Source organism: Rhinatrema bivittatum, chromosome 11 (genome assembly GCF_901001135.1).
Source record: "Rhinatrema bivittatum chromosome 11, aRhiBiv1.1, whole genome shotgun sequence".
Lineage (NCBI taxonomy): Eukaryota > Metazoa > Chordata > Amphibia > Gymnophiona > Rhinatrematidae > Rhinatrema > Rhinatrema bivittatum.
In genome coordinates this window covers 100,087,853-100,105,501 of record NC_042625.1, presented here as the reverse complement: position 1 = coordinate 100,105,501, position 17,649 = coordinate 100,087,853, and the positions used below count along the sequence as shown (strand labels likewise).

At 52.5% G+C, this 17,649-nt stretch overlaps 1 protein-coding gene across 2 annotated transcripts in view; it reads left to right on the top strand.

The window, feature by feature from the left end:
- Positions 1-17,649, top strand: part of SPOCD1 (SPOC domain containing 1) — a 61,417-nt gene that overhangs the window by 25,939 nt on the left and 17,829 nt on the right. For both annotated transcript variants that reach the window (XM_029571914.1, XM_029571913.1), the window contains exon 5: positions 8,237-8,396. In XM_029571914.1, coding sequence (XP_029427774.1) covers positions 8,237-8,396 — 160 coding nt within the window. The remainder of the gene's footprint in view (positions 1-8,236; positions 8,397-17,649) is intronic.

Below are 17,649 nucleotides of genomic sequence, written 5' to 3'. Positions count from 1 at the left end.
GCTTGCGGCCTCTGGCCGCAAAGATGTCATGGACGTCGGGGGTGGCTCCGGCCACGAAGAGGGACAGGAAGTCCACGGCTTCGGCTGCGGTGAAGAGGAAACTCGATGGGTAGCCTCCAGGCCGCAGGGGAAATTGAGTCTGCGGCTCCAGCCGCACAAAAAGGCCCGACTTCAGCGGCGTCCGTGCCGCGTCGGGTGAAGCATGGGAAAAGGTGAGAGCTTGATCATGGGGGTTAGCTCCGCGGCAGGGTTCATAACATCTGCTGGAAGGGAGGCAAAACCCAGGAGTCTGGACTGATCTGTGGTACTTCAGGAATGAAAATGAACCTGTTCTGGTTAAAGTTGTCATCTGGGCAAAGTTTCTTCTTTTTCCACCGAGACAGTGTTTTTGGCCTGTCAGCATACTTGTCAGCATCCCTCTTTGGCTATTATGATTCATATTGGGTGCTTTCAGTGGTTTTACATGGGATCTCTCCCTAAAAGAGAGAGAGCTTCCTCCCAGTGAGTTGCAAGGTCCTGGTGGGACCATCCTCCTTGGTTTGAGGCGGATGAGCTGGGGGTTGGTGACCCTTTAGTGTGCTCGGTCTGTGTTCCAGCCTAACCCAGGAGAGTAGGTATTCTTACCTTTGTTTTGAGATGGTAAAGTTATTTTGAAAAAAAAAAAAGAGGTTTCTGCTTTCCTGCTCGGGGCGGCTGGGGTATTTTGAGACCGCTTGTTCTCAGCGGCAGAGCGTGCAAGGTGGGCAGCTATTACGGAGAGGATGCCCCAGCCACTTGTAACATAGCATGCGGCTTGGTCTGCCTTGCTTGCAGGTCAGCTCAGTCGCGTCTCAACCAGGCCAGGTTGTGCACCAGCTGTTTGTCGGGTGGTGAGGGCAAAGTAAAACAGGCTCTCACCACCCTTCTTAGCTCTCTTTGGTTTTCCTCATAATTCTGCCTGTCCTACTCTATCTGTGTTTGCTAACCTCTGTGTTTTTACCATTTCCGTCACCTGAGACAACCTTATTGGTTTCTCTTTCTTGTCCATAAGGAGAGCATCATAAGTGCAGATGGTAAAGGAAGAGTTACTGTAATAATCTTTGCTTCTTCTGGGAGATTTTGTGGGAGGAGGATGGAAGCCAGTAAGCGTTGTCTTTGTAATGAATTGCAAGAAATCTGTGGAGACTGATGCTTCACATCTCCAATGAATGAATGGCTTCGTTCCTGTAATAACCCAGATCAGTCCAGACAAGTGGTTTATTCATCCCTGCCAGCAGATGGAGGCAGAGGACAAAACTTTGAGACACTGCTACATAATGAGAGCGCCGCCTGCAGTCCCTCAGTATTTCTCTGACTCCAGCAGATGGAGGCAGAGGACAGAACTTCGAGACACTGCTACATAACGAGAGTGCCGCCTGCAGTCCTTCAGTATTTCTCTGACTCCAGCAGATGGAGGCAGAGGACAGAACTTCGAGACACTGCTACATAATGAGAGCGCCGCCTGCAGTCCCTCAGTATTTCTCTGACTCCAGCAGATGGAGGCAGAGGACAGAACTTCGAGACACTGCTACATAACGAGAGTGCCGCCTGCAGTCCTTCAGTATTTCTCTGACTCCAGCAGATGGAGGCAGAGGACAGAACTTCGAGACACTGCTACATAACCCAGGGGCGCCGCCTGCAGTCCCTCAGTGTTTCTTTGCCTCCAGCAGATGGTGGAGGTGCAAACCTGCAGTCCTGACTGATCTGGAGTTGTGGAGATTGGGTGCTCCCCGAGGTGCCAGGTTCCTGTCGAGAGCCATTCCTAGGATTGAGCCAGGCGAATGGGGGGTTGGATATCCCCGGCGGTTGTAGCCTGAGAGTCCCGGGGCCACTGATAGCCAGGGGACTGGTTCCCTCTGTGGGCCCGCAAAGTCCCCTCCTGTTAGCTTTTGGCTCGCCTTCAGGAAAGTATCCCCTTCAGGGACTTTCATTCTTTTTGTTATTTTGGTGCTTAATTAAGTTTAAAAAAAAAAAAGGTAAAAGCAGCCTCTTTGCAGGCTCTGAGCTGGGCAGCCAAGACAAGCGGCCTGCTTGGCAGCGCCGGGAGACCCTGGAGGTGACGGGTGTGTGCAGGGGGGGGAACGGCTGGGACTGGAGTGGTGGAAGGTTCCCTGCTGGGGAGTAACTCTCTTGGGTGCCATTCTCTGTGCGGCAGCGCCGGGAGCAATCGACCCTGGAGGTGACGGGTGTGTGCAGGGGGGGGAACGGCTGGGACTGGAGTGGTGGAAGGTTCCCTGCTGGGGAGTAACTCTCTTGGGGTGCCATTCTCTGTGCGGCAGCGCCGGGAGCAATCGACCCTGGAGGTGACGGGTGTGTGCAGGGGGGGGGAACGGCTGGGACTGGAGTGGTGGAAGGTTCCCTGCTGGGGAGTAACTCTCTTGGGTGCCATTCTCTGTGCGGCAGCGCCGGGAGCAATCAACCCTGGAGGTGACGGGTGTGTGCAGGGGGGGGAACGGCTGGGGACTGGAGTGGTGGAAGGTTCCCTGCTGGGGAGTAACTCTCTTGGGGTGCCATTCTCTGGGCGGCAGCGCTGGGAGCAATCGACCCTGGAGGTGACGGGTGTGTGCAGGGGGGGGGGAACGGCTGGGGACTGGAGTGGTGGAAGGTTCCCTGCGGGGGAGTAACTCTCTTGGGTGCCATTCTCTGTGCGGCAGCGCCGGGAGCAATCGACCCTGGAGGTGACGGGTGTGTGCAGGGGGGGGGAACGGCTGGGACTGGAGTGGTGGAAGGTTCCCTGCTGGGGAGTAACTCTCTTGGGTGCCATTCTCTGTGCGGCAGCGCCGGGAGCAATCGACCCTGGAGGTGACGGGTGTGTGCAGGGGGGGGAACGGCTGGGACTGGAGTGGTGGAAGGTTCCCTGCTGGGGAGTAACTCTCTTGGGTGCCATTCTCTGTGCGGCAGCGCCGGGAGCAATCGACCCTGGAGGTGACGGGTGTGTGCAGGGGGGGGGGAATGGCTGGGGCTGGAGTGGTGGAAGGTTCCCTGCTGGGGAGTAACTCTCTTGGGTGCCATTCTCTGTGCGGCAGCGCCTGGGAGCAATCGACCCTGGAGGTGACGGGTGTGTGCAGGGGGGGGGAACGGCTGGGACTGGAGTGGTGGAAGGTTCCCTGCTGGGGAGTAACTCTCTTGGGGTGCCATTCTCTGTGCGGCAGCGCCGGGAGCAATCGACCCTGGAGGTGACGGGTGTGTGCAGGGGGGGGGAACGGCTGGGGCCGGAGTGGTGGAAGGTTCCCTGCTGGGGAGTAACTCTCTTGGGTGCCATTCTCTGTGCGGCAGCGCTGGGAGCAATCGACCCTGGAGGTGACGGGTGTGTGCAGGGGGGGGAACGGCTGGGACTGGAGTGGTGGAAGGTTCCCTGCTGGGGAGTAACTCTCTTGGGTGCCATTCTCTGGGCGGCAGCGCCGGGAGCAATCGACCCTGGAGGTGACGGGTGTGTGCAGGGGGGGGAACGGCTGGGACTGGAGTGGTGGAAGGTTCCCTGCTGGGGAGTAACTCTCTTGGGTGCCATTCTCTGTGCGGCAGCGCTGGGAGCAATCGACCCTGGAGGTGACGGGTGTGTGCAGGGGGGGGAACGGCTGGGACTGGAGTGGTGGAAGGTTCCCTGCTGGGGAGTAACTCTCTTGGGTGCCATTCTCTGTGCGGCAGCGCCGGGAGCAATCGACCCTGGAGGTGACGGGTGTGTGCAGGGGGGGGAACGGCTGGGACTGGAGTGGTGGAAGGTTCCCTGCTGGGGAGTAACTCTCTTGGGTGCCATTCTCTGTGCGGCAGCGCCGGGAGCAATCGACCCTGGAGGTGACGGGTGTGTGCAGGGGGGGGGAACGGCTGGGACTGGAGTGGTGGAAGGTTCCCTGCTGGGGAGTAACTCTCTTGGGTGCCATTCTCTGTGCGGCAGCGCTGGGAGCAATCGACCCTGGAGGTGACGGGTGTGTGCAGGGGGGGGAACGGCTGGGACTGGAGTGGTGGAAGGTTCCCTGCTGGGGAGTAACTCTCTTGGGGTGCCATTCTCTGTGCGGCAGCGCTGGGAGCAATCGACCCTGGAGGTGACGGGTGTGTGCAGGGGGGGGGACGGCTGGGACTGGAGTGGTGGAAGGTTCCCTGCTGGGGAGTAACTCTCTTGGGTGCCATTCTCTGGGCGGCAGCGCTGGGAGCAATCGACCCTGGAGGTGACGGGTGTGTGCAGGGGGGGGAACGGCTGGGACTGGAGTGGTGGAAGGTTCCCTGCTGGGGAGTAACTCTCTTGGGTGCCATTCTCTGGGCGGCAGCGCTGGGAGCAATCGACCCTGGAGGTGACGGGTGTGTGCAGGGGGGGGAACGGCTGGGGCCGGAGTGGTGGAAGGTTCCCTGCTGGGGAGTAACTCTCTTGGGGTGCCATTCTCTGGGCGGCAGCGCTGGGAGCAATCGACCCTGGAGGTGACGGGTGTGTGCAGGGGGGGGAACGGCTGGGACTGGAGTGGTGGAAGGTTCCCTGCTGGGGAGTAACTCTCTTGGGTGCCATTCTCTGTGCGGCAGCGCTGGGAGCAATCGACCCTGGAGGTGACGGGTGTGTGCAGGGGGGGGGAACGGCTGGGACTGGAGTGGTGGAAGGTTCCCTGCTGGGGAGTAACTCTCTTGGGTGCCATTCTCTGTGCGGCAGCGCTGGGAGCAATCGACCCTGGAGGTGACGGGTGTGTGCAGGGGGGGGAACGGCTGGGACTGGAGTGGTGGAAGGTTCCCTGCTGGGGAGTAACTCTCTTGGGGTGCCATTCTCTGTGCGGCAGCGCCGGGAGCAATCGACCCTGGAGGTGACGGGTGTGTGCAGGGGGGGGAACGGCTGGGACTGGAGTGGTGGAAGGTTCCCTGCTGGGGAGTAACTCTCTTGGGGTGCCATTCTCTGTGCGGCAGCGCCGGGAGCAATCGACCCTGGAGGTGACGGGTGTGTGCAGGGGGGGGAACGGCTGGGACTGGAGTGGTGGAAGGTTCCCTGCTGGGGAGTAACTCTCTTGGGTGCCATTCTCTGTGCGGCAGCGCTGGGAGCAATCGACCCTGGAGGTGACGGGTGTGTGCAGGGGGGGGGAACGGCTGGGACTGGAGTGGTGGAAGGTTCCCTGCTGGGGAGTAACTCTCTTGGGGTGCCATTCTCTGGGCGGCAGCGCTGGGAGCAATCGACCCTGGAGGTGACGGGTGTGTGCAGGGGGGGGAACGGCTGGGACTGGAGTGGTGGAAGGTTCCCTGCTGGGGAGTAACTCTCTTGGGTGCCATTCTCTGTGCGGCAGCGCCGGGAGCAATCGACCCTGGAGGTGACGGGTGTGTGCAGGGGGGGGGGAACGGCTGGGACTGGAGTGGTGGAAGGTTCCCTGCTGGGGAGTAACTCTCTTGGGTGCCATTCTCTGGGCGGCAGCGCTGGGAGCAATCGACCCTGGAGGTGACGGGTGTGTGCAGGGGGGGGAACGGCTGGGACTGGAGTGGTGGAAGGTTCCCTGCTGGGGAGTAACTCTCTTGGGTGCCATTCTCTGTGCGGCAGCGCGGGGAGCAATCGACCCTGGAGGTGACGGGTGTGTGCAGGGGGGGGGAACGGCTGGGGACTGGAGTGGTGGAAGGTTCCCTGCTGGGGAGTAACTCTCTTGGGTGCCATTCTCTGTGCGGCAGCGCTGGGAGCAATCGACCCTGGAGGTGACGGGTGTGTGCAGGGGGGGGGAACGGCTGGGACTGGAGTGGTGGAAGGTTCCCTGCTGGGGAGTAACTCTCTTGGGTGCCATTCTCTGGGCGGCAGCGCTGGGAGCAATCGACCCTGGAGGTGACGGGTGTGTGCAGGGGGGGGGAACGGCTGGGACTGGAGTGGTGGAAGGTTCCCTGCTGGGGAGTAACTCTCTTGGGTGCCATTCTCTGTGCGGCAGCGCCGGGAGCAATCGACCCTGGAGGTGACGGGTGTGTGCAGGGGGGGGGGAACGGCTGGGGACTGGGGTGGTGGAAGGTTCCCTGCTGGGGAGTAACTCTCTTGGGTGCCATTCTCTGTGCGGCAGCGCTGGGAGCAATCGACCCTGGAGGTGACGGGTGTGTGCAGGGGGGGGAACGGCTGGGACTGGAGTGGTGGAAGGTTCCCTGCTGGGGAGTAACTCTCTTGGGTGCCATTCTCTGGGCGGCAGCGCCGGGAGCAATCGACCCTGGAGGTGACGGGTGTGTGCAGGGGGGGGGAACGGCTGGGACTGGAGTGGTGGAAGGTTCCCTGCTGGGGAGTAACTCTCTTGGGTGCCATTCTCTGTGCGGCAGCGCCGGGAGCAATCGACCCTGGAGGTGACGGGTGTGTGCAGGGGGGGGGAACGGCTGGGACTGGAGTGGTGGAAGGTTCCCTGCTGGGGAGTAACTCTCTTGGGTGCCATTCTCTGGGCGGCAGCGCTGGGAGCAATCGACCCTGGAGGTGACGGGTGTGTGCAGGGGGGGGGAACGGCTGGGACTGGAGTGGTGGAAGGTTCCCTGCTGGGGAGTAACTCTCTTGGGTGCCATTCTCTGGGCGGCAGCGCCGGGAGCAATCGACCCTGGAGGTGACGGGTGTGTGCAGGGGGGGGGAACGGCTGGGACTGGAGTGGTGGAAGGTTCCCTGCTGGGGAGTAACTCTCTTGGGTGCCATTCTCTGTGCGGCAGCGCCGGGAGCAATCGACCCTGGAGGTGACGGGTGTGTGCAGGGGGGGGGAACGGCTGGGACTGGAGTGGTGGAAGGTTCCCTGCTGGGGAGTAACTCTCTTGGGGTGCCATTCTCTGTGCGGCAGCGCCGGGAGCAATCGACCCTGGAGGTGACGGGTGTGTGCAGGGGGGGGGAACGGCTGGGACTGAGTGGTGGAAGGTTCCCTGCTGGGGAGTAACTCTCTTGGGGTGCCATTCTCTGTGCGGCAGCGCCGGGAGCAATCGACCCTGGAGGTGACGGGTGTGTGCAGGGGGGGGGGAACGGCTGGGACTGGAGTGGTGGAAGGTTCCCTGCTGGGGAGTAACTCTCTTGGGTGCCATTCTCTGTGCGGCAGCGCCGGGAGCAATCGACCCTGGAGGTGACGGGTGTGTGCAGGGGGGGGAACGGCTGGGACTGGAGTGGTGGAAGGTTCCCTGCTGGGGAGTAACTCTCTTGGGTGCCATTCTCTGGGCGGCAGCGCTGGGAGCAATCGACCCTGGAGGTGACGGGTGTGTGCAGGGGGGGGAACGGCTGGGACTGGAGTGGTGGAAGGTTCCCTGCTGGGGAGTAACTCTCTTGGGTGCCATTCTCTGTGCGGCAGCGCCGGGAGCAATCGACCCTGGAGGTGACGGGTGTGTGCAGGGGGGGGGGGAACGGCTGGGACTGGAGTGGTGGAAGGTTCCCTGCTGGGGAGTAACTCTCTTGGGTGCCATTCTCTGGGCGGCTGCCAGCCTGCACGTTTCCCGCCACTGCCGTCCTTGCTGCCCGCTGCTGGGAACAGCTGCGGCGCGTTTCTTTCAGTCTTCTGACTGTGAGCATGTGATGCGCCCCTTCTTTCGCCGTTTTCTCTGTCTGCTGGCGGGGTGGAGCGAAGCCTGCCCGATATCTGACAAGCCGCAGGGGGACCTCACGCTCGACAGGGGGCTGCGGTGGGCCCCAGGTACCTGCTCCCACTTCGGTGGAGGTGGACCTCGGACAGGGGGCCCAGTTATTCTGGGGGTCTGGGGACTACCCCCCGCCTCTCTCTCCTGTGGTTCAGCAGAAAGATGAGGCAAATGCGAGTCAGACCCCAGTAGACCGAGGGGACTTCTGGGGGTCCCTCGGGAAGTGCTTGCAAGCATCGGGGGCCACGTTTCACGCGAGCTGGCTTGGATGGAGGAGATCTAAATGACTCCGATGAGCCTCTGTGTGATGGTGGCTCCTCGCCTGTGGCGGATCTGGATGGGAACCAGCACCCAGACCTTGATGGGCCTAGGGACGATCAGGTCGTGGTCAAGGGGCCCGATGCTGATGGAGACAACCCTCGTGTGGTTCACCTTTTTAAGAAGGAGGAACTATGGCCTCTTATTCCCCAGGTGTTGGAGGAATTAGGGGTGAAACTCACTCAGGAGGAGTTGGATAGGGAGGGAGTTACTGTAATAATCTTCTTTGCTTCTCCTGGGAGATGTTGGGGATGGAGGATGAAAGCCAGTAAACGTTGTCTTTGTAATGAACTGCAAGCGGTTTGTGGAGATTGATGCTTCACATCTCCAGTGAATAAATGGCCTTGTTAAACCTTTGCTGCCATCATTGTGTTTGTAGGGTTCAGGAGTCCCCAGATCTGGATGTACAGGAAGAAACAGTCCGGAGAGTGGCAGGGAATGTGGAGAGAGAGATGTTCGCTCTCTTCCCCTGCAGTGACCTTCGTTACAAGAACAAATATCGCAGTCTCATTTTTAACCTGCGAGACCCAAAAAACACGGTGAGTAGCCTTGAAAACAAGCGGACACCTATATCAGTATCCCTGCAGTCCCATACCCCAGTGCACCTGCTGGGACACAGATCACTCCTGCACACCATGGTCACAAACAGCTGAGCAGCTTGGACTGTATCCCATTTGGTTTTGGGTGGAGCAGAGTTTTAGATAAACAGTGGGAAGGGAAGCAGGCTTATTAAGAAACTTCATTCCATCCTCCAGCACTTCATCTTTTTAAGTGGGATTGGACTGAATGATGTTCCTGTCCTGTGCCTTGCCTTTCCAGCGGAGGACAGACAGCCTTGGAGGCTGTGACTGTGATTCCTCTTCTCAGAACCTCTGCAGGTGGAAGGAGACTGAGCACTGCATAGGTGCTTGGTAAAATTAGGGAGAACATGATAGGGTGAAGGCTGAAGTGTCCTGTATGTGATGAAGTCTCTAGGAAGGGAGTTTGCATATACCTCGCTGACAGGTGAAAACACATAGCATGTGTGTATTTTATTTTTAAACTTTCTATTTATAAACTTTTCGGCATACAAAATAAAACATACAGGATCAAAGAAACAACAGTCAGCGAGTACAGCTTTACACATAATGCTGATGGGAAATATTCCAGATCGAATGGTATTAAACAGTTGACCCTTCAGAGCATATCGAAGCCGTTCCAAGTCCACCACCTCTTTCACTTGGGTTTTCCAATAAGAAACTTTGGGAACAAATTTCCAAAAAATTGCAATGGTAAATCTGGCTGCTAACAATAATTGAGCAATCAGTTTACAAGGATTCAAAGGTACCAAAAGGCTGCATTGCCTTACGATTTGCTGTTGTTTTAATTACAGAGCTCCGTGTTGACAGAGTTACTCGATGGAGGCCACAGGTTATCGTTTTTTTGTTTGGGTTTCAACCTCGGCCGCTAGTTAGCTCTGTTCTCATGGGCTTGGGTACAGGTCAATACTGAGGGACTGCAGGTGGCACAGACCAATACTGAGGGACTGCAGGTGGCAGTGCCCAAAAGTTGTAATTGTTCTCTGACTCCACCTGCTGGTAGGGATACACAACCCACTTTTCTGGACTGATCTGTGGTATTACAGGAACGAAAATTAGCAGGTAAGAACCAATTTTCATTTCAAATCGAGTGTCAAAAGTTATGTTTTTGAGACTGCTTTTTAATCCTAACCACTCCTCCATAATTAAATGAACTTCCCATAGAGATTTGTTTGTAGTGCATGCTCATCTTGACTAGACTGAAAGCTTCATGTAGCAAGGATTGTCTCATGAACCTGTACAGTGCTATGTATGACTTGTAGGGCTTAAAAATGATAATTCCCTGGCTTACCATCATTTAAGAAGGGTATTAGCCCCATTTCCCCTAGAAGTATCTGAAGACGAAGCAGTATTATTAGCCATCATCTACCTTAATAATTAATACCCCTTGACTGAAATTGGTTTAGAACCCTTGCCATCCACAGCTGTATTATCTCTTGGACATATGACTGCCACAAGTGAATTAGGACTGTCCATACAGTGAGTGCTTTCACTGCTACAGGTTGTTGTCCTAATACTGGATAGCACTATAAATACCCTATAGAATTAGTATGATGTTTCAGACTTTTGCTATGCCTTTGCCTATCATGCATATGCTTTTGTATTTGATCTTCCATCACTACAGCATATGACTAGAATATGTCTTATGCTTTGCAACACTTTTACATCATGTATGCACAACACAGTATGAGTTCTTCTATAGATTCTTGGTTTTCTTCTATTTTATTGGTTTCTTTACTTTTCTGGTAAGGTGCATTGATTATATCCCTGTTTGCCATTTTAATGAATATTATCCTGGGTAGTTGTTCATAATGAGAGTACTATTCATTGAAAAGATTTGCCCAGTATACCTAGTATTATATGGGAAACATAGTATTTTCATACTAGTCTCTCTGTGTACTTATCTTTACATATCTTTACATGTTATATCATTATTATGTACTTACTTGATTCTGAAAGATAACATATGTGATTATGTTATTATGAAGTAGGGCCTTTTTATAATGCAGGTATCTGTATAGCTCCATTATAGAGCTAATAGCTACCTAGTGAAAATTAGTTTTGCTGTTATTGTTTGATTAACTAGTGAATGCTTGTGGGAGTATCATTCATATTCAGTAGGAATCTAGAGGGACACACACCTATGCACTACACCTGATAAATACCAAGGTTAGTGGTTAGGACACATTTTAAGTTCCTTTGTCATGGCTTAGCATCGAAGACTGTGACACCTGTCCATTAAAGGTGTCCCATAGAGGGAAATGAAGAATAGGCTGAGCAGATAACCAAGAATTCCCAGATGCCTTTGCGGTATTGTAGCCTGTCAAAGGTGAATGAACTTTGAGTGTTTTTCTGAGCATGACTTGCAGAATATCCCTGAGATCGACCTACTGGCAGGCTCTGCAAAGCCTATAATTACAGGCCAGGAAGGCATCAATGACAATATCTGCACCACAATACATGGAAACTTATTTTGCAGGAAATCAGGATGCAGGCTTTTGTCTTGCAGATGCCTAGTTCAACTGACAGGAGCCAGGTAAATGAAGATGTCCCTGAGGTGACAGTTTTAATTAAATCCTAGTGCCACAAAACGGAATTCATGCTGAGCTTCTATTCAAAAAACCAGACTTGTTACCTGTTTATACAACAAAGAATATCAAGAGAAGAACAGAAGAACAAAGCCAGCAAAGTCATTGATAAAGGAACTTTTATCATGGGAGGAGGAACAGGGTTAGAATAATTCTTAGTTGAGGGAGGTCCTCACAAGCATTTCCTATACAGGATAGATTGTCATGACAACAGTATCATGTGTTTGTGGGCGGATACACCTTTCTGGAAGCTTCGGGAATGTTGTAGTTTGATTATATAAGTCAGGGCATGGCAGAGATTCACTGAGATGCTACTTATTACAGATAGAGGGCATATTGCATCTCACAAGAACACTTGTCTTTGCCTCTTCTTTAAAAAAGCCAAATAAACTAAATTTTAAAACCTCTTGCTGAATCGCAGTGTTCTTGTGCCCTAAGCTTTAAGTCCAGAAAAAATTAGACAGTACCCAGATCGGTCCAGACTCCTGGGTTTTGCTTCCCTTCCAACAGATGGAGACAGAGAAAGTTTTACTGATACTGCTACTTAACCACGTGTGCATTCTGCAGTTCCCCACTATTTTCTGCTACAGCAGATAGTAGATGGTGCAAAACCTGCAGTTCTGCAGTCTGGGCAATTTTTTGATTTTTGAGCCTTCCTCCCGGGGGTTATTGGATCCTGGCGGGTCCTTCCCTGTCTGGTTGAGGTGGACGAGCTGGGGGTTGCTGACCCTTTAGTTCGCTCGATCCTTGCGAACGTGGGGTGTAAATCTGGTGGTCCCAATCCCTCTCCTTCACAAGGCCGCTTAGGCGGCTGTAGGCTCGGGGTAATTTTTCCTTCTGAGGCTATTTTTGTGTAAAGTTAAAAAAAACAAAAAACAAAAACAGAGTCTCAGGCAGCAGCGCTGCTCTGCTATGCAGGCGAATTCCTCCTCTTGATTTGGCAGCTGGGGTGTTTGGCTTGCCAACGCGTGTTGTTTTCCTGCTCTGAGGTAGGTTTCTTGGCGCCAGAGATGGGTCGCGGGTCAGCGTGCCACGCCTGAGGCTTGGCGCAGTCGTGGCTTAATAGGCTCGGCTTGTGTTCCAGCTGTTTGGCGGGCGATGAGCGCTCGTCCGACAGCCGGGTATGCGCAAAAAGGAGGCAGAGGGCTCCCGCTCCTACTCTAGCATCACCATGAGGTTCACGCCGGGGTAAACATCCCTTTCCGCTCAGCATGGGAGCGGCGGCCATTTTAAATTTGCTTTCCGATGTTTCCGCGTCAGTAGGGGGAAGGGGAAGCCTCCCTGCAGTTGTCACAAATGTGTTCAGGCTGTGGGGAGGATCAGGGAGGCTCAGAGGGAGAAAAGGTTCCCATGCTTCCCTTCCCTGATCCTTCTCCTGCTGGGGCTGGGGTTTCTAAGCTGTTTTCGGCTGACTTTGTGTTGCTGCTGCATGAGGCCTATTTGGCGAAGCAGCAAGCAGATTGTTCTGGCGTGGATTCCCGGCTCCAGTTGTCGGAGGGATGTGCTGTACGGCCGAAGCCGAGTTCTTTGGGTAGAAAGTGCGCTTCCCATGTGGAGAAATGTTTGGGGCCTCAGTTGGGTTCAGGACCAGCTGGCAATGACTCGAAAGACTCTGAGGATGCCCCAGTGGGGACAGGAGACCCTGCAGACCCTGCTGGTAATGACTTGCCAGTAGATCCGGCAGCAGGAGGTGTGGCTCTGGGGAATGACCCGGAGGGAATCTTGGTCCTCGAGGGGGATGACCAGAAGGTAGTTCGTCTTTTTAGAAAAAAGGAACTCATTCTGTTAATTCCTCAGGCTATTCAGGTGCTGGGAGTTAAAGTTCCTCAGGAGGAGTTTGATTTGGAGGGGGCAGATCCGGTCCTGGATGGGCTGCGGAGTCCTCCAATGGCCTTCGCTTATCACAAGTTGGTGAAGAGGTTGGTTGACAGTGAGTGGGAAACTCCTGACTCAGGTTTAAAGGTGGGAAGGGCCATGGCGAAACTCTATCCATTGCCTGAGCAGACGCTGGGGCTTTTCGCACTTCCTAAGGTCGATGCTGCAGTTTCAGTGGTTACTAAAAAGGCTACCATCCCGATGGTAGGATCCACGGCGTTGAAAGACGTTTGGGATCCTAAACTGGCGGTACACCTCAAGAGGATATCTGAGGTGTCAGCCCTGAGTTTGCGCGCTGCTATTTGTACTAGTTTTATGCAGCATGCTTGCCTGTGCTGGGTACAGCAGATGCAGGAAAGTCTGCCGAAGTCAGGCAAGGAGGCGGACAGGCTGAGCGTTTTAAGGTGGCAGTGGCTTACAGGGTGGATGCTATGTATGATTTGGTTCGGATGTCCTCTCAGATTATGGTGTCTGCGGTTTTGGCCAGAACGTTGCTTTGGTTGCGTAACTGGTCGGCAGATGTATCTTCTAAGTCTCAGCTAGGTTCACTGCCCTTTAAAGGCTGGCTCTGGTTTGGAAAGGACCTAGAATGCAGTCTCTAGGTGATAATAAGGTTCTCAGGTTGCTGGTATATAAGCCTAAGGGCAAGAGATTTTTTCAGGTTCGTTCCCATTTTCAGGATGTTCTGAAGTCTCATCCAGCAAGGGCCGTGCAGGGTCTGCAAAAGCAGTTTTCCTTGGGGTGACAGCCCTGGGGTCAGCCCTTTTCAAGCGCCCGGAGGCTGATCAGAGGAGTTGCCAGTGCTAGCGGAGCTGGAGTTTAGTCCTCGCAATGAGATGAGGCTGGTCCACTCCATTGTTCCTAGTATAGGGGGTCACCTAGCACTGTTTTATGTGGAGTGGGCCAAAATTCTTCAGGACCAGTGGGTTCTCAGTGTGGTAAGAGATGGCTACACTTTAGAATTTGCTCATCTGGTCCGAGATTTGTTTCTGGTTTCCCCTTGCAGCTCCATAGCAAAACAAGTGGCGCATCGAGAGACCCTGGACCAGCTGCTAAGACTGGGGCAGTGATTCCCGTTCCTCGCGGGGAACTAGGCTTGGGAAGGTATTCCATTTACTTTGTGGTTCTGAAGAAGGAAGGCACTTTCCGCCCGATTCTCGACTTGAAAAAGGTAAATGCAGCACTCAAGGTACCGCGTTTCCATATGGAGACCCTAAGGTCTGTGATTACAGCCTTTCGCAAGGGAGAGTTTCTGGCATCTCTGGATCTGATGGAGGCATATCTGCACATTCCCATTCGTCCATAATCCCAGTGTTTTCTGTGGTTCATGATTCTGGGTTGCCATTTTCAGTTTCAGGCCCTTCCTTTTGGATTAGCAAAAGCACCTCGCACCTTTACCAAGGTGATGATGGTGGTGGCAACGGCTTTGCGTCAGGAAGGTGTTCTGGTGCATCCTTATCTGGGCAAAGTCAGAGGTTCTTTGTCACCAATCGGTTCAGAAGGTGATTGGTATTCTCCAGTCACTCGGCTGGGTAGAAAATTTGCTGAAGAGTCTCATGCAGCCATCACAGTCCCTAGAGTATCTGGGAGCCCGATTCGACACTCTGGAAGGCAAAGTGTATCTCATGGAGGAGCGTATTCAGAAGCTGCAGGGACAGATTCGGCGCTTGTTAGGGTTACCAGTGCCCAAGGTCTGGGACTATTTGCACGTTCTGGGCTCTGTGGCTTCAATTCTGGAATTGATATTGTGGGCGTTTGCTCATATGAGCCCCTTACAGAGGGTTCTTTTGGCACGGTGGAACCCAGTCTTGGAGGAATTTCATCTTCCTTTGCCACCCGAGGGTATCGTGCGGGAGAGTCTGTCCTGGTGGCTGCTAATAGCTGTCCTGATGTAGTCATTGCTACGTTGTTATAAGCCAAGAGAAGATGTACTAATCTTTCGTCCGTTCAGGTATGGAAGGTTTTTGCTCTAATATGATTCGGGTTTCTCAAATCTTCAGTCTTTGACATTTTGTCTTTTCTGCAAGAAGGTTTGATCAAAGGGTTGTCTCTGAGCTCGCTTAGGGTCCAGGTGGCAGCTCTGGGTTGTCTTCAAAGCAGGGCACTACTTTATCGGCTCTTCCAGATGTGGTTTGCTTCCTTCGGGGAACGAAGAACCTACGCCCACCAGTACGGAAGGTTTGTTCATCCTGGAATCTTAATCTGGTCCTCAGAGGTTTGTGTGAGGCTCCTTTTGAACTGCTCAGAAGAGCTACTCTTAAGGACTTAACTCTTAAGGTTGTTTTTCTGGTGGCCAAATGCTCAGCTATGAGAATTTCTGAGTCACGGGCTTTGTCGTGCTGTGATTTGTTCCTTCAGATTTCGGATTCGTGGGTGTCATTGCAGACAGTACCTTCTTTTTTACCTAAGGTGGTTTCTGCATTTCACATGAATCAGTCAGTGGATCTTTCCGCTTTTTCTAAGATGGATGTTTCCGCCCCTCCTGCGAGGGAACTCCAGTTCTTGGATGTCAGGAAAGTACTATTGAGATATCTCAAGGTGACTAATGACTTCAGAAGGTCGGATCATCTCTTTGTTCTGTGGAGTGGGCCGAACAAAGGTTTGAAGGCATCTAAGGCTACTATTGCTCGTTGGCTTAAGGAAGCTATTGGATTCACTTATATTACTAAGGGCTGGCCGGTTCCTGAGGGCTTGCGTGCCCATTCTATTTGTTCTCAGGCGGCCTTGAGGACGGAGGCGCAACTAGTTTCTCCGCAGGAGATTTGCAGAGCAGCGATGTGGAAGACGCTATATCCTTTTGCAAGGCACTATCAGCTGAATTTGGGGGATACGGGTTCCCCATCTTTTGGTGAAAGTGTTCTGCAAGCTGGACTCTCCAGGTTCCACCCCACGTAGAGAAGCTTTGGTACATCCCAGCAGTCTGGACTGATCTGGGTGCGTACAGGGAAAGGAAAATTGGTTCTTACCTGCTAATTTTTGTTCCTGTAGTACCACAGATCAGTTCAGAACCCGCCTGATCTGTACCTTTATCCATAGGTTTATTAACTCCTTCAAAAAAGTGAAGCAGATTTGTGAGACAAGACTTGCCCTGGGTAAAGCCATGCTGACTTTGTTCCATTAAACCATGTCTTTCTATATGTTCTGTGATTTTGATGTTTAGAACACTTTCCACTATTTTTCCTGGCACTGAAGTCAGGCTAACCGGTCTGTAGTTTCCCGGATCGCCCCTGGAGCCCTTTTTAAATATTGGGGTTACATTTGCTATCCTCCAGTCTTCAGGAACAATGGATGATTTTAATGATAGGTTACAAATTTTTACTAATAGGTCTGAAATTTCATTTTTTAGTTCCTTCAGAACTCTGGGGTATATACCATCCGGTCCGGGTGATTTACTACTCTTCAGTTTGTCAATCAAGCCTACAACATCTTCTAGGTTCACTGTGATTTGATTCAGTCCATTTGAATCATTACCCATGAAAACCTTCTCCATTACGGATACCTCCCCAACATCCTCTTCAGTAAACACCGAAGCAAAGAAATCATTTAATCTTTCCACTATGGCCTTATCTTCTCTAGGTGCCCCTTTAACCCCTCGATCATCTAACGGTCCAACTCACTTCCTCACAGGCTTTCTGCTTCGGATATATTTTAAAAAGTTTTTACTGTGAGTTTTTGCCTCTACAGCCAACTTCTTTTCAAATTCTCTCTTAGCCTGTCTTATCAATGTCTTACATTTAGCTGCCAATGTTTATGCTTTATCCTATCTTCTTCTGTTGGATCCTTCTTCCAGTTTTTGAATGAAGATCTTTTGGCTAAAAATAGCTTCTTTCACCTCCCCTTTTAACCATGCCGGTAATCGTTTTGCCTTCTTTTCACCTTTCTTAATGTGTGGAATACCTCTAGAATGTGCTTCTAGAATGGTATTTTTTAACAATGACCATGCCTCTTGGACATTTTTTACTTTTGTAGCTGCTCCTTTCAGTTTTTTTTTAACAATTTTTCTCATTTTATCAAAGTTTCCCTTTTGAAAGTTTAGCATGAGAGCCTTGGATTTGCACACTGTTCCTCTTCCAGTCATTAATTCAAATTTGATCATATTATGATCACTATTGCCAAGCGACCCCACCACCATTACCTCTCTCACCAAGTCCTGTGCTCCACTGAGAATTAGATCTAAAATTGCTCCCTCTCTCGTCGGTTCCTGAACCAATTGCTCCATAAAGCTATCATTTATTCCATCCAGGAACGTTATCTCTCTAGCGTGACCCGATGATACATTTACCCAGTCTATATTGGGGTAATTGAAGTCTCCCATTATTACTGCACTACCAATTTGGTTAGCTTCCCTGATTTCTCTAAGCATTTCACTGTCCGTCTCACCATCTTGACCAGGTGGATGGTAGTATACCCCTATCACTGTAGTCTTCCCTGACACACAAGGGATTTCTACCCATAAAGATTCAATTTTGTATTTAGTCTCATGCAGGATGTTTATCCTGTTGGACTCTATGCCATCCCGGACATAAAGCGCCACCCCGCCTCCCAGATGCTCCTCTCTGTCATTGCGATATAATTTGTACCCCGGTATAGCACTGTCCCATTGGTTATCCTCCTTCCACCATGTCTGTGAGATGCCAATTAAGTCTATGTCATCATTCACTGCTATACATTCTAATTCTCCCATCTTACTTCTTAGACTTCTGGCATTAGCATACAAACATTTCAAAATTTGTTTTTTGTTTGTATTTTCA